The 26,432-nt window shown below is 45.3% G+C and overlaps 1 protein-coding gene across 2 annotated transcripts in view; it reads right to left on the reverse strand.

Moving 5' to 3' along the window:
- The window catches only part of Slc37a3 (solute carrier family 37 member 3), a 56,081-nt gene that overhangs the window by 22,684 nt on the left and 6,965 nt on the right, over window positions 1-26,432 (reverse strand). For both annotated transcript variants that reach the window (XM_042677152.1, XM_042677151.1), the window contains exons 2-8: window positions 20,330-20,485; window positions 19,231-19,339; window positions 13,349-13,441; window positions 12,078-12,161; window positions 8,993-9,138; window positions 5,454-5,550; window positions 1,689-1,773 (exon numbers count right to left, since the gene is read on the reverse strand). In XM_042677152.1, the coding sequence (XP_042533086.1) occupies window positions 1,689-1,773; window positions 5,454-5,550; window positions 8,993-9,138; window positions 12,078-12,161; window positions 13,349-13,441; window positions 19,231-19,339; window positions 20,330-20,418 (703 nt within the window). In that variant the 5' untranslated portion in view covers window positions 20,419-20,485. The remainder of the gene's footprint in view (window positions 1-1,688; window positions 1,774-5,453; window positions 5,551-8,992; window positions 9,139-12,077; window positions 12,162-13,348; window positions 13,442-19,230; window positions 19,340-20,329; window positions 20,486-26,432) is intronic.

Here is a 26,432-nt window from a genome sequence, read left to right on the forward strand (position 1 = left end):
TTCACAGACTTCCTGCCCGGGCTGGCTTTGAATCGTGATCCTCAGAGATCAGCCTCCTGAGTAGTTAGGCTTACATGCGTGAGCCATCAGTCCTGGCTATTTTAAGTAATTTTAAAAATACATTCAAAAACCGGGTGCAGGTGGCTCAGGCCTATAATCCTAGCTACTCAGGAGGCTGAGATCTGAGGATCACAGTTCAAAGCCAGCCCAGGCAGGAAAGTAGTCTGTGAGACACTGATCTCCAATTAACCACCAGAAAACTGGAAGTAGTACTGTGGCTCAAGTGGTAGAGCCTTGAGCTGAAGAGCTCAGGAAGAGTACCAAGGCCCAGAGTTCAAGCCCCAGGACCGACCAAAACAAAAACAAAACAAAGCAAAAAAAAAACATTCATACTAATTGTTAGTCAGTGTCCCAACTATAAAAATCATTAAGCCACGGGCTGGGAAGGTGGCTCAGTGGTAGAGCGCTTGCCTTGCATGCATGAGGCCCTGGGTTTGATTCCTCAGCACCACATAAGCAAAAAGAAAAAAGCCGGAAGTGGCGCTGTGGCTCAAGTGGTAGAGCACTAGCCTTGAGCTGAAGAGCGAGGGACAGCGCCCAGGCCCAGAGTTCAGGACCCTCGACCGGACCCAAAAAAGAAAAAAAAAAATCATTAAGCCATGAGCTCTTAACTACTCAGAAGGCTGAGGTCTGAGAACTACTGTTCAGAACCAGCTTGGGCAAACAGATCTGAGGTATTATCTCCAAATAACCAGCAAACAGCTGTAGTCCTAACTATTCAGAAGGCTGTGGTCTGGGGATCAAAGTTCAAAGCTAGCCCTGGCAGGAAAGTCTGTGAGATTCTTTTTTTTTTTTTTTTTTGGTCCGGTCGTGGGGCCTGAACTCTGGGCCTGGGCGCTGTCCCTCAGCTCTTCCCCTCAAGGCTAGCGCTTTACCACTTGAGCCACAGCGCCACTTCTGGCTTTTTTCTTTTTGCTTACGTGGTGATAAGAAATCGAACCCAGGGCCTCAGGCATGCAAGGCAAGCGCTCTACCACTGAGCCACCTTCTCAGCCCCAGTCTGTGAGATTCTTATCTCCAATAAACCACCAAAAAGCCAGAAGTGGAGCTGCAGCTCAAATGGGAGAGTGCTAGCCTTGAGCAAAAAAAGCTTAGGGACAGTGTCTAGACCCTGTGTTCAAGACCCGGGACCAGCAGACACACACACAAAAGCTTGAAATGGAAGCATGGCTCAAGAGGTGGCGTGCCAGCCAGGAAAGTAAAAAAACTGCAAAATTGGCTTCCCTCAACACTGCAGTGATCCCAGGCTTAGCTCCAAGGCAACAGGGCTCCTTTAATTCACTAAAGTGGCACAGAAATTTTCCTAAGAGCCAGGTGGCTCATGCCTGTAATCCTAACTACTCAGCAGGATGAGATCTGAGGATTACAGTTCAAAGCCATCCTGGGCAGGAAATTCCATGAGACTATCTCCAACTAACTACCAACAAACCGGAAGCGGAGCTGTGGCTCAAAGTGGTAAAGTACTAGCCTTGAGTGAGAGCTCAGGGACAGTGCCCAGACCCTGAGTTTAAGCCCCACAACCAACCAATTTTTTTTTTCCTAAGAGGGATCCCATTTCCTGGCCCTTTCCTCAACTTCCCTTGGGCCCAAGCAGTTTGACACTTCAAATGGAAGAGACAGCTTCTCACCAATTTCCTCTGGTGACACTAGGAGTCCAAAGAAGATGGCGATCCCACCAGCGAACTGCACAGACGCGGTCACCAGAAAGGCATACTGGAGGGGAGAGGGAGGTGGCTCTTAAACACGTAGTCAGCACAGCACATTCAGTACAGGGCGAGGGGCAACAGAGAGGACGGAGAGGGACACTGGGGAGAACTCAGGAAGGCAGGCATCCATGCCAAGCACTATGTCAACTGCTTCACTGTGACTTTCCTTTTCATGTTCTGGCCTGTGAGGCTCAGAGAAGGTCATCAGGATGCCATGGATACCAAGTGACACTGTCCCAAATCTCATTCTGCCCACCACCAGCCTCATACCAAAGACAGGCTCTACCCTCAGAAATGCTATATCCCTCTAGAATGAAACCATACCCCAAATACGAGCCCATGAGAAGGCCTAGACCCATTTAGAAACACAGCAATTCAGGAGGAGGAAAGAGGCCAAGCATTGGTGGCTCACACCTGTAAACCTAGATAATAGGAAGGGTGAGATCTGAGGATCATGGTTCAAAGTTAGCCTGGGCAGATAAATTCTAGAGACTGTTATCTCCAATTAACCAGCAAAAAAGCTAAAAGTGCAGGTGCCAGTGGCTCACGCCGGTCATCCTAGCTACTCAGGAGGCTGAGATCTGAGGATTACGGTTCAAAGCCAGCCCAGGCAGGAAAGTCCGTGAGACTCTTATCTCCAATAAACCACCAGAAAACTGGAAGTGGCTCTGTAGCTCAAGTGGTAGAGTGCTCACCTTGAGCTGAAGAGCTGAGGGACAGTACCCAGGCCCAGAGTTCAAGCCCCATGTCCAACAAAAAAAAGCTAAAAGTGAGCCATGCACTGGTGACTCACACCTGTAATTCTAGCTACACAAGAGGCTGAGATCTGAGGATCGCAGGAAAGTCATCAAGACTCTTCTCTCCAATTAATCACCCAAAAATCAGAAGTAGAGCTGTGTCTCAAGTGGTAGAGAAAAAAAAAAACTTAGGGATAGTGCCCAGGCCCTGATACACATACACACACACACACACACACACACACACACGCACGCACGCACGCAAGGAAGAAATAGCTAAAAGAAGGTGAAGACAGCTAGAAGTTGAGAGAACAGAAAATCACAGCAACTTCCCATGCTGGCAGAGACAAGGCAGCAAAGGTGGGTGGGAATGGGTAGGAAGGCCTGTGCATGGCTAGAGGAGAGATCCTCCGCTCGGGGCAACTAGAGGAGAAACTGACATGGGAAGTTGGCATGAAGACCAAAGACCCTCCACTGCCAGGCTTCGAGTCTGACTTGTAGTTTACAGGCAACAGGGCCCAAGGGGCACAGGCAGGCCATTTTGAAACCAGTGAATGACAAAACAAACGCAGAAGTCAAAGCTGGAGGCAGCACTAGAGTGAAGTGAGATTTACATCTGAACCAGTTATAATATCCAGCTAGGCTAGTGAGCAATCTACAGTACAGAGGACTGATAAAACATCATCAAACTCTTGAGGAGCTGTTTGAAATTGCATCTGCTTTCCAGATGAGCAATTTACTTTTAATTATTCGGATTTCTGAGCAGGCAATGATTCAAGAACAAAGCCTAGAATAGTCTAGAATGAAAATTCTCCCTCCCACCCCTTCCCAGCCCACACAATTCTCCCAATTGCCACAACATACAAGCACCACTGACATTTAATTTCTACTGTCCAGTTTGGTTAAGAAACCGCCAGGCATAGTAACTTATTACTTGTAATCTTGGTTACACGAGAAGCAGAGATTGGGAAAATCATGGTTTGAGGAGTGGCCGGGCAAGAAGTTTGAGTCCTCAGCTAACCAATAACCTGACAGCACATGGTTGTCATCCCAGCTATGTGGGACGTGTAAAAGAGGATGGCGGTCCAGGCCTGATGGGCATCAATGTGAGGCCCTATCAGAAAAATACTAACGCAAAATTGGCTAGGGCAAGACTCTTGTAGTAGAGCATCTGCCTTGCAAGAACAAGACTTGTGAGTTCAAATTTGAATAAAGCCCCCCAAAAGAAAGATATCAACTCATATAAATTTATACTCATCCATATAATTCAATGCACACTGCTCTGCACACTTGCTGTGTCTGAGCTCTCCCCAATGTGCAGTCTTTACCCTTCACAGAGCTCTTAATTCTTAATTCTACCAAATGAGTTGTTTTTCTTTTTTTGTGCAAGGACTGGGGTTTGAATTCAGGGCCTAGGCCACTGAATTCAAGGCTAGCACTCTAATAGTTGAGCCACAACTCCACTTTCAGCTTTCTGCTGGTAATCAGAGTTAAAAGTCTCACAGATTTTGTTCAGACTAGCTTCCAACCATGATCCTCAGATTTCAGCCTCCTGAGCAGCTGGGATGACAGGCATGATTCTGTTTTCAATCTTTGGCTGTTACAATGTTGCAATGTCCTTGTACAACTATCACCTTGTACTGCTAAGTAAGCACCTACACCTGATTAACTCCTGCCCATAGAATGTTTGGTTGTAGCAGGTGTAACTTGGACAAATATTGCCAATGGACCCTAGATGGATTATGTAGTCTACTAGGAGGAATGTCTATTGTTCTCCAACTAATGAAGGCAACAGATTAGCAACATTTTAGATGTAACCAATCTAACAAGTATACAATGTAGATTTTTCTTTGTTTCTTTTTAGGTTACAGCTGCAATCTGATTTTTCTACTGACAAATACCTGAGCTTCACTAAGCCAGAAACGCTCACCTCTTCTGGCCAGTGCTATAGACACACAGAAAAGGTTTTGAACATTCCTTGGGTGAGGCAGGCGCCAATGGCTCATGCCTGTAATCCTAGCTACTCAAGAGGCTGAGATCTGAGGATCACGGTTCAAAGCCAGCCTGGACATGAAAAGTCCATGAGACTCTCTTATCTCCAATGTTAACCACCAGAAAACTCAAAGTGGCTCTGTGGCTCAAGTGTAAAGTGCTAGCCTTGAGCTGAAGAGTTCAAGCCCCACGACTGACAAAAAAAAGGTTATTATAAAGATGATGTACAGAGGGTTGCAAACACTTTTTCTCAGTTGGTTGTAGGTCTTTGTATTCTTGTTAGTAGTAAGGTTTTTGTTATGCTTCATTTTTATGTGTTTGAATTTAGAGAAGTTTTTCTATTCTTAATGTAAGTATTAAGCCTGGTCCTACACAAACATAGCGCTATGTCTTTTTTTTTTTTCTTTTTGCAGAGGTGAGGCCCAAACTCAGGGCTTGTACTTGCCAGGCAAGTACTCTTCCACAGAACTAAATCCCCAACCCCATCAATGTTGTTTTTAATTACTTCATCCTTTTATTTTTTTGGCAGTACTGGCTTTGAACTCAGGGCTTCACATTTGCTTGGTTTGCTAACTCAGCTAGCACTCTACCATTTGAGCCATACCTCCAGTATAGAATTACTTCATCGTGCCGGGCACTGGTGGCTCATGCCTGTAATCCTAGCTACTCAGGAAGCTGAGATCTGAGAATCATGGTTCAAAGCTAGCCGGGGCAGGAATGTCCATGAGACCCTTACCTCCAAAAAACTACTAAGAAAAAGGCAGAGGTGATACTGTGGCTCAAGGGGTAGTGCACTAGCCTTGAGCAAAATAAGCTCAGGGACAGCACCCAGGCCCCCAGTTCAAGCCCCAAGACCAGAAAAAAAAAATCATACACATTACACAACACATACACATACACACACACACACACACACACACACACACACACACACACAAAGTTGGAGAGAAATACCCACCTCATATCCATACTGCAGAACAGATGATGCTAGGCATGCTCCCAAAATATTGCCCACTGAGGCACAGGCACTCCAGAGACCAAAAACGACACCCCGGCTAAAGACAGCAGTGGGAGACAGAGGATGACATCATCAAAAGGAATTGTATGCGCAATCCAAAACAGTAAAAATCCACATGACAAAGAATAAAACATCCCAATTCAAAGCTTTGAAAAACACCAAAATGCTCTTAGGTGTCTTCTGAGATTGTATGATATGAAAGTTCAGTTTAGGGGGCTGGGAAGGTGGCTCAGTGGGAGAGTGCTTGCCTTGCATGCATGAGGCCCTGGGTTCGATTCCTCAGCACGACATAAGCAGAAAAAGCTGGAAGTGGTGCTATGGCTCAAGTGGTAGAGCGCTAGCCTTGAGCTGAAGAGCTGAGGGACAGCGCCTAGGCCCAGAGTTTAGGCCCCATGACCGGCAAAAAAAAAAAAAAAGAAAGAAAGAAAGTTCAATTTAGGGGTGCGGGTAAGCTGAGTGGAACAGAGCTCTCCTTGCTAGCCCAAGGCCCTGACTTCATTCTAGGGCAGGTAGAAGAAAAAGGATTCAAGAAAAGTTCATTTTTTTAAAGTCTGAATTTATATATTGTTCTATTTGATATATTTACTAATTCACAGGGCTGGGGGGTTGCGGGCTTTGGGGGGGGGGGTTCTTTTGTTTGTTTTTTAGCTCTTTCAACATTTTTGTATCTCACTAGGAGGAACTTCAGAAATGAACAGGAAGACTACACATTGAGAAATGTTTGTGTGGAAGGCTGAGGTCTGCCACTTCCAGTTGTGTAATCACACCCACATTGCCAGCCAAGCCCAGGACTCTCATCTGTGGGAAGCTGTGCTCCATAAAGGACTGGGCCATAATGCACAACTGTGGTGGAAGGCCTCGATGCTGTGCAGGTGGAAGCCACTGTCCTCCATTAGAATTTGTTTAAAAGCCAAGAGCAGCAACATAACTCAAAGTATGGGCTTGGGCTGTTTAGGGGCAGTGGCCTCCCTTGGTGATCACTTCAGTTTGAGAGTCTCTCAGTATGTCTCTAGTTCTAGAATGCCCCAATATCATACAAATAATAAAATCCATAAAGAGAGTCACACAGAGCTGGGTGCCAGTGGCTCAGGCCTATAATCCTAACTACTCAGAAGGTTGAGATCTGAGGACTGTGGTTCGAAGTCAGCCCAGGTAGACAAATCTGAGATTTTTTATCTCTAACTACCAAGAAGCTGAAAGTAGAACTGTGGCTCAAGTCATAGAGCATCAGTCCTCCTGAGCAAAAAAGTTAAGGAACAGTATCCAGGCCCTGAGTTCAAGCCCCAGTACTGGCACAAAAACAAAGTAATAAATAAAATACTACAGCCTTGGCCTGGTTGCATAATTCAAGTACACTTGTCTAGCAAGTAGGAGGTCTGAATTCATATATAATATTCACATGCATACAGCACATATGCACTATATGAACATACATGTACATGTGTGTATGTGTACACACATATACGCACATGACAGGTAGGTGTGGGGCCACATGCTGGCAATCACAGCTACTGAGAAGGCAAGCTTCAAGCTTGAGGACAATGTAGCAAGACCCTATCTCAAATAAAACAGTGTTGTTTAAATAAAACAAATAAAAACAGGTCTGGGTATACATGTAGCTCAGTGGTAGAACACTGCCTAGTCTGCCTGAGCGTCTGTGTACAAATTGCCAGTATTACAAAAAGAAAAAAAATGTATTTCCATAGGAAACTGAAGTATCCTAGGGGAATGTTTTACAGCGCATTTCTGTTAATCCAGGGACGCCAGCGTGGGAAGGAAGCAGAAATCACTAGCAGACTGACATATAATCAAAGCGTTCCTAAGTGGTGCTTATTCTAACCACAGCCATTTTATAGGTAAACTTTCACATTGTTACAGATCGTTGAGGATCAAGGTAACCCCCACTGTGGAAGCGGGCAAGCTGGAAAGCTTAGAAACAGCCAGAGCACAGCTCAGCCACAGCAGCGGGTAAGGGCCGTGGCTGACTCTGGCCACCGTGTAAAAGAGCAAATATCCAAAAAGACACAGGACCACTCAGAAGCGATTGTGCATCTGACAACATGGAAATATGGAGCCTGGAAAAATGATAAAATCTCAATTAACAATGTTCCCAAAATGGGAATATCACTGACAATGATAAATCATAAAGCAAGTCTGGCTGTCCACTTATGTCCCATGATAGGAATTCAGCACCACTTCCTGAAGACCTGGAGCAGACGCACAGCTTCGTCCTGCAGCCTGCGCCACACACCCAAAGTCAAACATAACCTAACAACGCTGTGAAGGTGGGGGAGGGGGTGGGGATCAATCTAACCTTGCTTCATCTGAATCTTACCAGAGCCACTGCCATGTGTCCTAGAGTAAGTCACAAGGCTAACTTGTGGTTCCGTCTCCTCATGCTTAATTTAAGACTAGACTAGATCAACAAGTCCCAGTGATCAAGTGCAAGGAAGACAAATCTTACAGAAATACACAGGGGAATAGCAGGTGGGACTGGTATAATCTCCAAAGGAAAAGATGAATTTTAAAAGCACAAACTGAGCCAGGCTGTGGTGGCTCATGCCTGTAATCTCTACTCAGAAGGCTGAGATCTGAGGACTGAGGTTCAAAGACAGCCTGGCCGGGAAAGTCTGAGATTCTTGTTTCTTGTCTGTTGTAGGACTTGAACTCAAGGCCTGGACACTGTCCCTGAGCTTTTTTGCTCAGGGTTAGCACTCTACCACTCTGAGTGATGTTGCCATTTCTGCTTTTCTGATAGTTAATTGGACAAAAGAGTCTCACGGACTTTCCTGCCAAGGCTGGTTTTAACTCTGATCCTCAGATCTCAGCCTCTTCAGTAGCTAGAATTATAGGTATGAGCCACCAGTGCCTGACTGTTAAGACTCTTACATCACCAATTAACCAGCAAAAAAGCTGGAAGTAGGGACTGGGAATGTAGCTTAGTGGTAGAGTGCTTGCCAAGCATGCATGAAGCCATGGGTTCCATTCCTCAGTACCACATAAACAGAAAAGGCCAGTAGTACTGTGGCTCAAGTGGTAGAATGTTAGCCTTGAGCAAAAAACACTCAGAGACAGTGCCCAGGCCCTGAGTTCAAGCCCCAGGACAGGCAAAAAAAAAAAAAAAAAAAGCTGGAAGTGGAGCTGTGGCTCAAGTGATAGAGTACAAGCCTTGAGGAAAAAAAAGAGACGGGTTGGAGGCATGGCTCAGATGGTAGAGCGTCAGTCAATGAGCAAAAGCTTCAGATACTGAATTTGAGTCCCAGTATCAGGCAAAAAATAAAATAAAACAACAAGGGACAGCATCTAGGCTCTGAGTTCAAACCCCAGTATCAACACAAAGAAAAATAAATATCATTTAACATAATAAGTTAGTTAAAGGAATGATGTGGACAGTGTCTAAAGCATCAAGTTATTTGACAAGGCTGAGCAATCCAACAAAACCCGTAAGGACGGCAATCAAAGAAGAGGAAGTGGCATACCCAGCTTTGCCAAACCAGTTGCCCATCACAGCCACCACACAGGGCCAGCCCGTGGACTGCAGCAGGCCGTTCACAATCCACAGGCAGCAGTAGAACCATTTGTTGTAGAAGTGCAGCCATTCTGTGAGGGTGCCAAACACAAACACCTTCGAAGGAGGGAAAGGAAAAAGGACACATGATGTCCACATGCACACTTCAGAACACAGCACTTCCTGCCAGACTACACAGAGGACACACTCCTAGCACCTGAGTCAGGAAGAGCTGACTATTAAAGCACTTGGGCTCAAAGCTGGCACAAGGAGACAAGCCACCAGGTCATCACCTACCAGAGAAGCAAAGATGCCAAATGACTAAGTCATTGTGTTACCATCCTCCCTATCTGTATCTTCAGTTGTAAGAAATTGCCAGGCTCTAGTGGCTCATGTCAATAATCCTAGCTACTCAGAAGGCTGAGATCTGAGGATCATGGTCTGAAGCTAGTATGATCAAGAAAGTCCATGAGACTTATCTCCAATTAACCCCAAAAGATCAGGAAGCAGAGCTATGGCTCTAGTGGGTAGAATGAACCTTGAACAAAAAGCTCAGTGACAGCACTCAGGCCTTGAGTTCAAGCCCCAGGACAAATACAACAATGACAACAGGGCTGGGAAGTTGGCTCAGTGGTAGAGCGCTTGCCTTGCATGCATGAGGCCCTGGGTTCGATTCCTCAGCACCACATAAACAGAAAAAAAAGTGTAGCGCTGTGGCTCAAGTGGTAGAGTGCTAGCCTTGAGTTGAAGAGCTGAGAGACAGTGCCCAGGCCCAGAGTTCAGGCCCCACAACTGGACCAAAAAAAAAACAATGACAACAACAACAACAACAAAAAATTGTTGAGAAGTTGAGGTCTCATTTTCTATCTACTTCCATGTGCTCCTTGGACTTGGTGGGGTGGCAGTCTCTAGAGGACCACAAGCACCACACGAATGCACTATGTACTTTCACCCAGGACAGAGCAAGGCTGCATGAGTGAACTTGTCTAACTTGTCTTGTGATCAATCATTTAGTAGCTCTCACTAAGCACCTGCTCTTTTCAGGCATTTTGCTCAAGGGGATGTTTTATTTGCAATCAAAGTCTATTTTTGAAATACTGTCAGGCTGGGTGCCAGTGGTTTATGCCTGTAATCCTGGCTACTCAAGAGGCTGAGATCTGAGGATCGTGGTTCAAAGCCAGCCCAGGCAGGAAAGTCCACAAGACTCTTATTTCCAGTAAACAACCAGAAAACCCAAAGTGGCACTGTGGCTCAAAGTGATAGAGTACTAGCCAAAGAGCTCAGGTACAGTGCCCAGGCCCTGAGTTCAAGCCCTGTGACCAAAAATAATAATAATAATAATACTGTCAGAAGTCAGGTGCTGGTGGCTCAAACCTGTAATCTTAGCACTCAAAGAAAGCTGATTATGGTTCAAAGCCACCCTGGGCAGGGAAATCTGTGAGCCTCTCATCTCCAATTAATCAGCAAAAAGCCAGATGTGGACCTGTGGCTCTAATGGTAGAGCACTAGCCTTGAGGGAAAGTTCATGGCCCTGAGTTTAAGCCCCTGTACCAGCATAAAACAAATCCCAAAGGGTAAGCATACAGATTTAAAAATAGTATTAAATGCACATAGGTGAGTAGATTGGGAACAAAGTGTTTCAGACCCTAAGATTTCAAGGGAAAAATGTTTTTCCTCATTCAACTGGTAGATACTGAATAAAACACAATACATTAGGGTACCAACTAAACTGCGGCTTGAATCCATCAACAAAAATTTCCATGATTTGCTTTTAAGCAATAAAGATGAATCTAATATGGGAATGCCTTTCACAATATCTAATGTGCTTGATGCTGTTCCAAATGCTCCACCTTCAGACACCCACAACCCCCAGCAAACCAGGAGCAGGAATATGCATGACATGCTTTCAATAAAAGAGGCTGGAACACAGGGAATCAACAGGCAGGGAACCACAGAAGATGGGCAGAAATGCAGGCCGGCTCCATTGAGGGAATCTGTGATCTTAACCACTAGGCAACCCAGTCCTTAGGGAAAGCAAGACTGACACAGAAATAACAAGGCTGGACAGCAGATGACTGCAAAAGCTTCAGAGAAACAGAAACATGAGGTGACAAGTGATTACTTCTGGGAGTGAGGTGGGGAAAGGCAGGCCTTGGAAAGAGTTATATGGCCAAGACTTGAAGAAGATCCTGAGTTAGACTATGGGGAGGTGAAAGGAACCATTCAAGGTAGAAAGGACAGGAACAAGAACACTAAGGGTGAAAGGAGTGAAAGGCAGAAAGTAGCAAAAGCAAAGCGGGTGAAGCAAATAAAATTGGACAGATAAGTAGGGCTGAGTTCCAAACACTACTCTTTATTTAGTCAAGGCCCTGATTAGATTCTTCCTGACAGCTGTGGCTTGCATCTGTAATCTCAGCTACTCAGAAGGCAGAGATCCAGAGGATGGTGGTTTGAGGTCATACCAGGCAAAAAAAAAAACAGCAAGAATCCATCCTCCACATACAAACTGAGCATGTGGTCCAACACCAGGACCCTATCACAAAAAAATAACTAAGGCAAGCTGGGTGCTAGTGGCTCAGACCTGTAATCCTAGCTACCTAGGAGGCTGAGATCGAAGGATCCTGGTTTGAAGCCAGCTAGGACAGGAAAGTCCATGAGACTTTTATCTCCAATTAACCAGCAAAAAGCCAGGAGTGGTTCAAGTGATAAAGCACCAGCCTTGAGTGAAAAAGCTAAGAGTTCAAGTCCCAGTACCAGAACAAACACACACATATACAAAAAGCCCTAAGAGGCTTGGAGGTATGGCTCAAGTGGTATAATACCATTGAAAAAAGGCTTATGAACAAACTAAAACTATCTTACAAATAAAATATAAATGAATGAAAAGCATCGAGGTATTAGGACACTGAAGAGAGAAACCTCCTCATTCTTCTATAGAAGGATTGATATCATTATTCTACTCTACATGGTGACGTATACACTTTCTGACCAAAAGAGTAAGGATTATTACGATTATGAAATCTTTCTATTACGATTATGAAATCTTTCCAACTTACCACTAATGCAGACGAGCACATGCCAAAAGATAGAACCCATCGTAAATTCAGCCGATCCCCAATGATGCCACTGATGAAGAGGCCCTAAAAATGAAGCATTTCATTTTACAGCTCTACATAGCAACACCGTCCAAAGAGGTAACATGCACTGTAAAGTAAACAAGGCAAAGGGTACACTGAGGAGACTGACACCTAAAGCCCCACATCCTAGTAGAATCCTGTGTGGGCTCTACATGCTACCTGCAAACCTTTATGACACAACATTGCACTTCAGGCAACCCTGGTTTTACTTGATTCCCTAACTGAAAATAAATGAGCACCCAAATATATGTCATGTAATGAATTTCTAAGCTTTGCTGAGGAATACCTTAGCCATGTGCAGCTCAGTTCAGAAGCATTCCCATAAGTTCTGCAGCCTCGTGAGACATGGGGCAGATGCTACACAGTGCACTCACTGCCTGCTAATCTGTCCCTGGTTTTCATGACATCATGAGGCAGGAGAGAGCGTAGGAAGGGACAATGGCAGGCAGCTGAAGATAAGCACCAGTGTCTACCATCCGCTTTCCTCCCACTGCATGACAGGAATAGAAAGGCTGCGATCAGAGTGGAAGGGAAACTGAAGAGCCTCAGGGCAACCCTTATCAGGCCTGTGCCCACAAAAACATGAAACAAAGCTGGAAGCTGGTGGCTGCAATCTAAGGATCAAAGTTCAAAGCCAGCCCTGCCAGGAAAGTCTGTGAGACTCTTATCTCCAATAGACTGCCAAAAAAGCAGGAAGTACAGCTGTGGTGTGAGTGGTAGAAGGCTAACCTTGAGCAAAAGAAACTCAGGAACAGTGCCCATGCCCTGAGTTCAAACCCCGGGACAGGCACAAAAATAAAAATAAAAGTCTTTACCTCAAGCCTAAATTTACATAGAACTAATTGTCTATCACGATGATTAGAGAAAACATGGATACTGTTTTCTCATATATTGTCAGGTTTTTGTTTCTTCAAAGAGAAGCACACAAGCTCAAAGAAAATTCAAATATTCAACAGTTCAATGTTCAGGTGGTCTCTGCTGTATATACTAAAGGAGAGGAAGAAAATCTCCCAATCCACAGGAAGCAACCCACACCCAAGTTACAGAAGGAAGCAGCTCAATGTGCATTACCAGGCTGACGGTTGTTTGGGGAGACAGCACACAGTACATGCCTAACAGGTGGGAGACCCTAGGTTTGATCCTCAGCATTGCAAAAACAGACTACCATACTGTAATATTCTAGAACTTACCACGGCATAAGAAAAGAGGAAAATAGTATCCAGCGTTCCGAGGAAAAGAGTGGCTTCCTCTGTATTGGGAAACAAATGGTTGGTGCTCCAAATCTGCAGGAACACAAGAACATGTCACTCCTGCTGGGATCTGTCCTGGCTTCGCTGTTCTCAGTGCCTGATAACCACCTACATCTATCCCAGCTCCCCAGAACAAACACCAGCACTGGTAAAATCAACAAGTCAGTAATATGGTAAGTTACCCAACCGCAGTGTACCCAAGGTCTGAGGTTATGTGTACAAAAATTCCAGTCTTCCAAGAGACCAGAGTGGTCAGTCTAGCTTTCTAGGCAGGCTCTTTACCATTTGAACTATGCCCTCAACTCTTTTTGCCTTAGTTATTTGGGGAAAAGATCTCATGTTTATGTCTGGGAAAGTTTAGAGTGATCCTAATTCAATTACTGAAATAACTGTATATACAGCAGAGACCACCTAAACATTAAACTGTATAGCTCGGGGGGGGGGGGGGGGCAGCAAAAGCTGGACTTTAAAAAATGCAAAGCTTGGGCTGGGAAGGTGGCTCAGCGGTAGAGTGCTTGCCCCTCAAGCATGAGGCCCTGGGTTCAATTCCTCAACACCACATAAACAGAAAAGGCCAGAAGTGGCACTGTGGCTCAAGTGGTAGAGTGCTGGCCTTGAGCTGAAGAGCTCAGGGACAGTTCCCAGACCCAGAGTTCAAGCCTCCTGACAAAAAAAAAAAAAAAGTAAAGTTAGATGCCAGTGGCTCACACCTGTAATCCTAGATACTAAGGGGGCTGAGATTGTGGTTTGAAACCAGCCCAGGCAGGAACGTCTGTGCGACTCTTATCTCCAACTAATCACAGAAAAGGCCAGAATGATGCTGTGGCTCAGGCAGTAGAGTGAGTGCTAGCTAGCCTTGAGCAAAAAAGGAGCTCAGGGACAGTGCCCAAGCCCACAGTTCCAGTTCTAAGACTGGCAAAAAAAAAAGTAAAAGTCATGGAAGACAGCATTAGCTCTCCATAAAGGTAGGTTTGCAAAGAAATACAGAGCTCTTCAGGGTAGTTTGGAACTTAATATCTATACAACTACCAAAAGAACTAGAAAATTTGTGATTCTAAAGGGAAAAAAAATGAAACCTACTTAAACAGGGATTTGAGAAAGTACACAGATAAACATCTAAAGCTGGAGGTATAGCTCAGTGCAAAACCCAGGATCCAACCTCCACCCCCAATTAATATGCAGAAGTCACCACCCCTTTCATAAGCGCTAGTGATGTGGGGAGGTTACCCCAGGAGAGCTCTGCAGAGTCAGTGGAGACAGCAGACAGCACTCCCCTCACCAAGGCCCATTTGGATCTCCTGAGGAAACTTAGCACCAGCTGCAAATGGCAGCTTACCCTTCATACCGACAATGAGGTTTAACACTGTGTGTGTGGTCACAGCAAGGGGCTGGGATGGGCTTGGGAAACTTCTGTAGACTTCACACCATGCGCCCTTCCATTTGCTGATTTTAATTTATGTCCTTGGGCTGACATAAACTATAACCCAGAGCACTCCATGCTGAGCACTCCATGCTGAGCACTGAGTCCTCCAGAGCCATCAATCATGGGGTAGCTCTAATCCAGTCACCTAAAATTTAGTGCCTAAGTCAAATTCACACTGTTGTCTATTCAAATGCCACATTAAGTCCTCAAGGTCACTAAACTGCAGGTGAGGAAGCCAGGGATGTACTGTTTAAACAAGAGACATTTAGGGAACAAGAGTTTTCTTCAAAGAGCAAAACTAATACCAACTAATCCAGGTGCTAGTGGCTCACATCTGTAATGCTGCTACTAAGGAGCCTGAGATCTGGGGATCACATTTCAAAGCCAGCCCCAGCAGAAAGACAGAGACTCATCTCTAATTACCACCAAAAAGCCAAAGTAGGGCTGTGGTTCAAGTGACAGAACACTACCCTTGAGCATAAAAGCTCAGTGACAGCACACAGGCCCTGAGTTCAAGGCCCCGGATTGGCAACAGAAGAAAATCCAAAAACTGTCCACCTCAGAAAGCAGCAGATTTCTTTTCCCTAGAAGCAATGACAACATGCCAGCAAGAAGGTTAAGGCACATCACTTCTAAAGTTGAATTCACCTTCAAAAATTGTGATTCTAGGCTGGGAAGGTGGCTCAGTGGTAGAGCGCTTGCCTTGCATGCCTGAGGCCCTGGGTTCGATTCCTCAGCACCTCATAAGCAGAAAAAGGAAGAAATGGCACTACGGCTCAAAGTGGTAGAGCGCTAGCCTTGAGCTGAAGAGCTGAGGGACAGCGCCCAGGCCCAGAGTTCAGGCCCCACGACCAGACAAAAAAAATTTTAAAAATTGTGATTCTCGGGCTGGGAAGGTGGCTCAGTGGTAGAGCGCTTGCCTCATGTGTATGAGGCCCTAGGTTCCATTCCTCAGCACCACATAAGCAGAAAAAGCTGGAAATGGTGCTGTGGCTCAAGTGGTAGAGCGCTAGCCTTGAGTTGAAGAGCTGAGGGACAGCGCCCAAGCGCAGAGTTAAGGCCCCACAACCAACAACAACAACAACAAAAAAAAAAAACTGATATTTTGTGTGTGCTGGGACTGGGTCAGAGAGCTTCTTCACTTTTGGCTGGCACTTACCACCTGAGCCATGACACCATCTTTTTGCTGATTAATTAGAAGTAAAGTTTAGAAGACTTCTGCCCAGGCTATCTTCAAACTGTGGTCCTCAGATCTCAGCCTCCTGAGTAGCTAGGACTACAAGCACGAGCCACTAACTCCTCATTGTCTCATCCCCCAAAAACCATTTTGTTGTTTCTATGGATTTACCAACTCTGGGTATTTCAAGTAAAAGGGATCATACAATGCTGTTTATTTAAAAAATAAATAAAGTCAGGTGACTTTATTACAGACTCATGTCTGTAATCCTAGCTACTCAGCAAGCTGAGATCTGAGGATCAGGTTCAAAGCCAACTGGGGCAGGAAAGTCTGTGAGACTCTTATCTCCAATAAACCACCAGAAAACCAGACTGTGGCTGAAGTGGTAGGGTGCTAGGCTTGAGCTGAAGGACTTGGGGCCAGCGCCCAGGCCCAGAGTTCAAGCCCCATGACTGATGAAAAGAAAAGAAAAGAAAGAAAAAGAAAGCAAGCATGGCTGGGCGGCAGGGGCTCATGCCTGTAATCCTGAAGATAACAGTTTGAAGCCAGCCCAGGCAGGAAAGTCCTTGAGGCTCTTATCACCAATAAACTACTCAGAAAAAGCCAAAGTGGTAGAAAAAGGCTCAAGTGGTAGAGTGCTAGCCGTAAGTACAAAGAGGCTCAGGGATAGCACCCAGGCCATGAGTTCAAGCCCCAAGACTGGCAAAAAGAAGGAACGAAGAAAGAAAAGAAAAGAATGAAAGCAAGCAAGCAAGCTGACAATATAAATGGGAGATCTCTAGTTCTACATAAGCAGAAATCAAGAAATGTCCCAAGAATGCAGTGGGGTAGATTTCCATATTGAGGAGAGGGCATCATAAAGGACAGCACGCAGCATCCAAGAATGAGCTCAGTCCATAATGAACATCAGGCACCAGGATGCATACTCCCTGACTTCAAGATGGAACCATGAGACCATCAGAAAATTCACATGCTGAGACACTAAGCTTTGCAGTACCTATGGTGTAGGAGTTGGGAGAAAGGGAAAATCAATAGAAACTGAAAAGAAAGAAAAAAAGGCTTGACTGAAAAGTGGCATTTTATCTTGTTCCAAAGGAAAAGATAAAATTTAGACAGGTGGATAAAGATAAAAAGGAAAGATATATACACAGTACTTGTAAAAATCAATTTAAAAAAAAAAAAGCCTGGCCAAAACTGTGTGATTTCCAAACAAGGAGAAATAACAAGGTGGCAGATGCGACGGGTGAATCAGAGCAGTCTTTAAAATCAATGGAATGGCCTGAACAGCCTGGCTCTCAGCCAAGGGACACAGTGTGCCACCTCCAAGTCCTCAGCAGGTAAATAACTCAAGAAAGAACCTAAGAGAGAGGAGCTTAAGAAAGAAGGATACAGGGCTGGGAAGGTGGCTCAGTGGTAGAGCGCTTGCCTTGCATGCATGAGGCCCTGGGTTCAATTCCTCAGCACCACATAAGCAAAAAAGAAAAAAGCGGAAGTGGCGCTGTGGCTCAAGTGTTAGAGCACTAGCCTTGAGCTGAAGAGTTGAGGGACAGCGCCCAGGCCCAGAGTTCAGGCCCCACGACCGGACCCAAAAAAAAAAGAAAGAAGGATACAGATAATGTGGATTAGATCAAAGTAAATTACAAGAATGTATGGAAATACCACAAGGAAACCCCTCTAATCACTTACTTTTACTTTTTTTTGGGGGGGGGTCCGATGGTGGGGCCTGAACTCTGGGCCTCGGTGCTGTCCCTCAGCTCTTCAGCTCAAGGCTAGCGCTCTACCACTTGAGCCACAGCGCCACTTCCGGGTTTTTTTTTCCTGCTTATGTGGTGCTGAGGAATAGAACCCAGGGCCTCATACATGCAAGGCAAGCGCTCTACCACTGAGCCAACCTCCCAGCCCATTATTTTTAATTTTTAAAAAACTAAGCCAGCTGGGCACCAGCGGCTCATGCCTGTAATCCTAGCTATTCAGGAAACTGAGATCTGAGGACTGGTTCAAAGCCAGCCTCGACAGGAAAGTCTGTGAGACTCTTATCTCCAATTAACCACCAGAAAACCAGAAGTGACAATGTGGTTCAAGTGGTAGAACACTGACAAAAAAAAAAGCTAAGCCAGCCAGGTACCAATGGCTTACATCTGTAATCCTAGGTATTCAGGAATCTGGGGCTGGGAAGGTGGCTCAGTGGTAGAGTGCTTGCCTTGCATACATGAAGCCCTGGGTTCGATTCCTCAGCACCACATAAGCAGAAAAAGCCAAAAGTGGTGCTATGGCTCAACTGGTACAGCACTAGCCTTGAGCCCAAGAGGTGAAGGACAGCGTCCAGGCCCAGGCCCAGAGTTCAGGCCCCATGACTGGCAAAAAAAAAAAGAATGTCAGGAAGCTAATATCTGAAGATCATAGTTCAAACCGGCCTGAGCAGAAAAGCCCCATGAGAGCCAGGCGCTGGTGGCTCACGCCTGTAATCCTAGCTACTCAGGAGGCTGAGATCTGAGGATCGCGGTTCAAAGCCAGCCCGGGCAGGAGAGACCGTGAGACTCCTATCTCCAATAAACCACCAGAAAACCGGAAGTGGTGCTGTAGCTCAAGTGGTAGAGCACTCGCCTTGAGCTGAAGAGCTGAGGGACAGCGCCCAGGCCCAGAGTTCAAGCCCCCACGACCGACAAAAAAAAAAAAGAAAAGCCCCATGAGGCTTTTATCTCTAATTAACCACTCAAAAATCAGAAGTGGCGCTGTGGCTCAAGTGGTAGAGCACTAGCCCTGAGCACAAAGAGGTTCAGGGACAGTGCCTAGGCCCTGAGTTCAAGCCCCACAACCAACAAAAGAAATAAAATAAAGCTAAGCCAGGTGTTGGTGGCTCACACCTGTAATCCTAGCTACTTGGAAGGCTGAGATCTGAGGATTACAGTTCAAAGTCAGCCTAGGCAGGAAAGTCCATGAGATTCTTGTGCCCAATTAACTATCAAAAAGCCAGAAATGGTACTGTGGCTCAAAGTGGTAGAGAACTTGAGCAGAAAAGTTCAGGGACAGTGCTCAGGCCCTGAGTTTCAGCCCCAGGACTGGCACAAAAAGAAAAGGCTCTCTTTCAAGTTAGGACAAGGGCAGATATCTATGAATCTCCAGTACACAGGCGCCAAGATCAAGCCCCAATACTGGCAAAAAGAAAGACTTAGGGTTAGCACCAGACCCCTTCAATCCATCTGAGCAGTTTGCTCTGCTTACCTCTACAGGTAGTTCAACTGATGTGTTATAAGCACTTGGGGTCCACTGCTTGGAGACACTGACCTTGACATTGCTAAATGTTTTTCTTGAAGCATGGAGCAATGAATAACTATCAAACAGAAAGAAGAAATGTAGCAGAATTAGGAACAAACAACATAACACTCAGTGAGTCATACATACATGCCCATTTTCTTTATTCAATTTTAGAATTCTTTATTCTAAAAACAAAGGGGGGGGGGGGGGCAGGTGCTGGTGACTCACACCTATAATCCTAGCTACTCAAGAGGCTGAAATCTGAGGATCATGGTTCAAAGCCATCCCAAGCAGGAAAGCCTGCGAGACTCTTATCTCCAATAAACCACTAGAAAACCAGAAGTGCCGCTGTGGCTTAAGCAATAGAGTGCAGGGACAGCGCCCAGGCCCAGAGTTCAAGCCTCACGACTGACAAAAAAAAAGGGGGAGGAGGTGGCTGGGAAGGTGGCTCAATGGTAGAGTGCTTGCCTCACATGCACGAGGCCCTGGGTTCCTTCCATTCCTCAGCGCCAACAAGCAGAAAAAGCAAGAAGTAGTGTTATGGCTCAAGTGGCAGGGCACTAGCCTTGAGCTGAAGAGCTGAGGGACAGCGCCCAGGCCCAGAGTTCAGGTCCCAAGACCAACAAAAAAAATAACATAAAAATAAAAATTTAAAAAAGGAAACATTGCCAGGCATCAGTGGCTCACAACTGTAATCCTAGCTACTCAGGAGGCTGAGATCTGAGGATCAAGGTTCAAAGATAGCCTGAGCATGAAAGTTTTTGAGACTCTTATCTTCAATTAACCGAAAAAGCTGGATGTAAAGCTGTGGCTCAACTGGTAGAATGCTATCCTTGAGCAAGAAAGTTCAGGGACAGTGCTTAGACCTGAGTTTAAGCCTCAGCATGCACACATGCACACACGCACACACACACATACACACACACACACAGTACAAAGAAGGAATAACTTATTTCACTGGAAGTTTATGCCAAATTGTGCCCTAGACACTGTATGGCGGTTACTGCATATAGTAACCTCCATGCCAACACAAAATGAGTCGAGAAGAGCTATAGCCAAGCGCTACCTGAAGAAAGTGAGCAGGAACACAACAACATGGTGGTGGCTGAACCGGGTAAGCAAAGCCCCTCTCTGGAGAGCCCGTGGCCAGGCCATGTCCTCCTGCCCTCTTCTCAGGCTCACTGGAAGTGGGGTAATGAATGTATTACATCATTTCTTCTTCCTACAAAGATAAAACACATTATTAACATTATCTAAGACCAATGGAAAAAAAAGATCTAAATGATCCAACATTGATTCCATAAGACCTGAATCAAATCAGATTTATGACCAGTTAACAAATATTAGGACTTTGAAGGACAAAAATCTCATTGGGCAGTTGGCACCAGAAAACTGGATTGATAATTCTGTTCTATAAGCTAACTAATTCTGGAGAAAAAAAAATGAGAAACCTTGACCAAAAAAAAAAAATCCTCAACTGAAAGAATCCCCAAATGGCCGGGCGCTGGTGGCTCACGCCTGTAATCCTAGCTACTCAGGAGGCTGAGATCTGAGGATCTCGGTTCAAAGCCAGCCCGGGCAGGAGAGACCGTGAGACTCCTATCTCGAATAAAGCACCAGAAAACCGGAAGTGGTGCTGTAGCTCAAGTGGTAGAGCGCTCGCCTTGAGCTGAAGAGCTGAGGGACAGCGCCCAGGCCCAGAGTTCAAGCCCCACGACCGACAAAAAAAAAAAAAAAAAAGAATCCCCACATAGGGGTTGGGAAGGTGGCTCAGTGGTAGAGCGCTTGCCTTGCATGCCTGAGGCCCTGGGTTCGATTCCTCAGCACCACATAAGCAAAAAGAAAAAAGCCGGAAGTGGCACTGTGGCTCAAGTGGTAGAGCGCTAGCCTTGAGCTGAAGAGCTGAGGGACAGCACCCAAGCCCAGAGTTCAGGCCCCACTACCGGACCTCAAAAAAAAAAAAAAAAAGAATCCCCACATAAACAGAAAAATCACTTTTTTATTCTTTTAAAGTCAGGGCCTTGTACTCAAAAGACATAACTTATTAAATTTTAAAAAGCAAGGTCAAAAGACACTGGTAGTTCATATCTATAAATCCTAGCTAATCAGGAGGCTGAGATCTGAGGATCATGGTTCAAAGCTAGCCCAGGCAGAAAAGTCCATGAGACTCTTGTTTCTAATTAACCAACAGAAAACCAGAAGTGGCACTGTGGCTCAATGTAGTAGAGAACTCTTCGAGCAAAAGAGCTCAAGGACAGCACCTAGGCCCTGAGTTCAAGCCTTATAACTGACCAAAAAAAAAAAAAAATCTGAAGGCAAGCAGAAAAGTTCCTGAGACTCTTATCTACAATTAGTTAGAGTGGAAGTGCGGCTCAAGTGGTAGAACACCAGACTTGATTTGAAACCCTGAGTTCAAACCCCAGTACTGGCACAAAATAATAAAAGTAAAATGGGTACCAGTGGCTCACAATTCTAATCTTAGCTACTAAGGAGGCTGAGATCTGAGGATCAAGGTTCAAGGCCAGCCTGGGCAGAGAGTCAGTGAGAAGCTTATCTCCAATAAACCACTAAAAATAAAAAAGCTAGAAGTGAAGCTCAAGTGATAGCGCAGTAGCCTTGAGCAAAAAGAAGCTCAGGGTCAGCATCCAGGCCTTGAGTTCAAGCCCCAGAACCTGCACACTCACACATGCATTGCACACAAAGGAGGAAAAGCTAATTCTTACCACTTTCAACTACCACAATAGATTATGCATTCAGCAATACACTGACTGAGCAAATACTAAACGGCAAGCGCCTATGATTTCAGAAACACTGGAAAGAAATGTGACTTTTGTAACTACAGCCAGCATCACAGATTTTGCTAGAAAAATGCTGGACATCTGCTCAGTCTGTGTTGAACACACTAAAGAAAGTGGGCTTGGGAAAGCACAGTGTGTCTGTGATTGAGACTTGGCAAAAACTCCCACGCTCCCAGGGCCCGCTTGCAGCAGACTGGAAGGCCTCCTGTGATGCCCACCATTCACAGAGTGTTCTTTCTAATTATCATAATTACATAGGGCCAAGTGGCATAAGAGTATTCATTTCAAATGGCGACCTGCCAGCAGCAGGTGACTGCTTGAAACTATTTTCCCAACGTACCTATCAGGCCTCTTCTTCCCCATCTCTGTAGCTTAAGAAAAGTATTATTTAAAAACTAAGTCCATAGGGTCGCAAAATATCCCAGTAGGGCTGGGAAGGTGGCTCAGTGGTCGAGCACTTGCCTTGCATGCATGAGGCCCTGGGTTCAATTCCTCAGCACCACATAAGCAAAAAGAAAAAAGCCAGGGGGGGGCTGGGAAGGTGGCTCAGTGGTAGAGCGCTTGCCTTGCATACCTGAGGCCCTGGGTTCGATTCCTCAGCACCACATAAGCAAAAAGAAAAAAGCCGGAAGAAAGAAAAAAGCCGGAAGTGGTGCTGTGGCTCAAGTGGTAGAGCGCTAGCCTTGAGCTGAAGAGCTGAGGGACAGCGCCCAGGCCCAGGCCCCACGACCAGACCCCCCCCCAAAAAAAAAAAAAATCTCAGTAGCCACTGAAAGCTATTAATGTAACTTCAGAGCCCCTAATGACACAACTGTCATTCCTAAGGCAGTGTAATCCCAGTTAAGATTTGTATTTATATTTATAATACAAATTGTATACATCGGGGCTGGGAAGGTGGCTCAGTGGTAGAGCGCTTGCCTTGCATGCTCAAGGCCCTGGGTTTGATTCCTCAGCACCACATAAGCAAAAAGAAAAAAGCCGGAAGTGGTGCTGTGGCTCAAGTGGTAGAGCGCTAGCCTTGAGCTGAAGAGCTGAGGGACAGCACCCAGGCCCAGAGTTCAGGCCCCACGACCAGACCCAAAAAAAAACCAAATTGTATACATCTACATTGGTATAGATTTTTTTTTCTTTTTTTTTTTTTTGTCAGTCATGGGGCCTGCCTGAACTCTAGCCCTGGGCGCTGTCCCTCAGCTCTTCAGCTCCAGGGTAGCGCTCTACCACTGGAGCCACAGCACCACTTCCGGCTTTTTCTGCTTATGTGGTGCTGAGGAATCGAACCCAGGGCCTCATGCATGGAAGACAAGCACTCTCCCACTGAGCCTCCTTCCCAGCCCCTAGATATTTTATTTATATAGTATTTGTTAATGTTATTTTATATATATATTTAGATATTTAGATATTCTATATTAAATTTATAATATGAACATGTATTTGCTACATTTATCATATAAATATATTGAAAGACCCTAGTTTCCTAGGATGCTTTCGTCAACAGGAGGGCGCCCCAGAAAACTCAGACTCCAGGCCGGGAGATGCAATAAGCAAGAGGAGTTTATTTGACGTTTGCGCAAACGGACTCTGTCCTGAGCAGACAGGGAGCCCGGAGCAGCAGTTACAAGCCTTTTTAAAGGCAAAAACCACAAGATTAACGCATAACACAAAGCATCCCATGATTGGTCCAATTAAAGGTCACCATATACACCAACAATCACTTTGCCACGCGGGAAATTTTGTAACACTCTTTGTAAAATGACTGGCCCATGGTTGGTCTAAGGGGGGTTTACATGGTTACAGGCCTATGATTGGTTGACATTTGGCTTAGCTTGTGGTCTTGCCAGGTGGTCGTTATCTCAAGGTCCTGTCTGGGGAATTTCTAAATGGGAACTGAGGAACACGTACTGTCTGTTTTTTTTTTTTTTGTCTACGACCACTGACCTTGTCCTGGGGCCGGCATCTGGTCTCTGAAACTTCTTAACTCATTTTTGGGAAGGGAAGGGTCAATGCTAGCGTAAGCAAGTTTACAGAAGCAGAATCAGCAGTTAGCAAGTTAGTAATGGTAATGGTCAATTTTTAATCTTTCAATATATTTATAAAATATTACATATTTAGCTGGGCACCAGTGGCTCACCCACACCTGTAATCCTAACTATTCAGGAGACTGAGATCTGAGGATCACATTTCAAAGCCAGCCTGGATTTGATCAGGGAAGTCCATGACACTCTTATTTCCAATAAACCACTAGAAAACTGGAAGTGGCACTGTGGCTCAAGTGGTAGAGGGCTGGCCTTGGGCTGAAGAGCGCAGGGACAGCGCCCAAGCCTAGAGTTCAACCCCACAACTGACCAAAAAAAAAAAAAAAATACATATATTTTATACACATTTATTATGCTACTGTTCTCTTTATTATTTGGCAATACTGGGGTTTGTGTGCTTGCTAGGCAAGCATTCTACCACCTGAACCACAACTCCAACTCCTTTTGTTCTTGTTTTTTGGCCAGGTTGTAATCCTCCTATTTATACTTCCCAGACATATATTTTTCTCACTGTAGCTGCACTGACAGGTGTGACCCACATCATCTAGATTTTTCTGTTGAGCTGCAGTCTTATACATTTTTGGTCCAGACTGGCCTGGAGGTATAATCCTCCCAATCTAAGCCTCTCGCATCGCTGAGATGACAGGAGATTGTGGTACTGGCACCCAGCGGGAATTGCTATTTTTCCTGGAATTATTAAGCTTCATGTCATATACCTGTGAAGTACTCAGCACAGTGTTCTGAGGCAATTGTATTCAACTCAAAGAGCTACAATTTCTAGAGAATGGGTAACTCACCAGGTTATTCCACTTGGGTTTTTTGTTTTTTTTTGGTCCGGTCGTGGGGCCTGAACTCTGGGCCTGGGTGCTGTCCCTCAGCTCTTCAGCTCAAGGCTAGCACTCTACCACTTGAGCCACAGCGCCACTTCCGGCTTTTTTCTTTTTGCTTATGTGGGGCTGAGGAATCGAACCCAGGGCCTTGAGCATTCAAGGCAAGCGCTCTACCACTGAGCCACCTTCCCAGCCCCTGGGTTTTTTATTTAACTTCTACAGTAGAGGTAAATTTAGTAGCAGCACTAAATTTTTAGCTCTTGTTTTGTAATTTCTGTTTTTTTAGCACTAAATCTGCAAGCAAGTAGCTCTTATTCTTGTAACTTCTAGACTTAACAGACAGAAAATATATTTACAGGCCAGGCGCCTGTAGCCCACACCTGTAAACCTAACTACTCAAGAGGCTGAATTCTAAGGATTGTGGCTTGAAGCCAGCCTGGGCAGGGAAGTCTATGAGAGTCTTATCTCCAATTAACCTATCTCCACAAAATGCCAGAAGTGGAGAAATGGCTCAAGTGGTAAAGCTCTAACTCTGAGTTCGAGCCTGTGACCGAAGAGGGAAAAAAAAAGTTACCTATATTCTACTCTTTTGGGGATTAATACTGGCAGATCAATGACTTCTGCTGTCCATCCTCCCGCAAAGGCTAGCTATAGCAACTAGAATTTCTCTTTCCAAAAGTGGGTTTTAGAAAATAGAATGCTTTTCCTCAAGCAAATGCTAACATCTAAAACATCACTGTAACCTTTCCCTACATCTCCACAAGAAATGGCCATAAGAAAGCTGGGCGCTGGTGGCTCATGCCTGTAATAAGAAAGCTGGGCGCTGGTGGCTCATGCCTGTAATCCTAGCTACTCAGGAGGCTGAGATCTGAGGATCGTCAAAGCCAGTCCCGGCAAGAGAGATCATGAGACTCTTATCTCCAATAAACCACTAGAAAACCACAAGTGGCGCTGTAACTCAAGTGGTAGAGCGCTCACCTTGAGCTGAAGAGCTGAGGGACAGCGCCCAGGCCCAGAGTTCAAGCCCCACAACTGACAAAAAAAGAAAAAGAAAAAAAAAAAAGAAATGGCCGTAAGAAAACGCTCTGGTCTATCTAGTTCATTTGTGGGTCATGTGTAAGTCACCAAGCCCCATTCCCACACCAAAGGGCCAAGAATCTGAACAGACAAGCTGCTCCCATACCTTCATCTATTGCTTTCAGCTCATACTCTTCTCACCCAAGCATATTTCTTTTTTTCTTTTTTTTTTTTTTTTGTCAGTTGTGGGGTTTGAACTCTAGGCCTGGGCGCTGTCCCTCAGCTCTTCAGCTCAAGGCAAGCACTCTACCACTTGAGCCACAGTGCCACTTCCCGTTTTCTAGTGGTTTATTGGAGATAAGAGTCTTATGGACTTTCCTGCCCAGGGTTGGCTTTAAACCATTATCCTCAGCTCTCAGCCTCTTGAGTAGCTAGGATTAAGGCATGAGCCACAGGCACCCAGCCCAAGCAAAATATTTCTATATGGCTGT

Source organism: Dipodomys spectabilis, unplaced genomic scaffold (genome assembly GCF_019054845.1).
Source record: "Dipodomys spectabilis isolate Male_0828 unplaced genomic scaffold, ASM1905484v1 ptg000034l, whole genome shotgun sequence".
In the NCBI taxonomy this organism is placed as follows: domain Eukaryota; kingdom Metazoa; phylum Chordata; class Mammalia; order Rodentia; family Heteromyidae; genus Dipodomys; species Dipodomys spectabilis.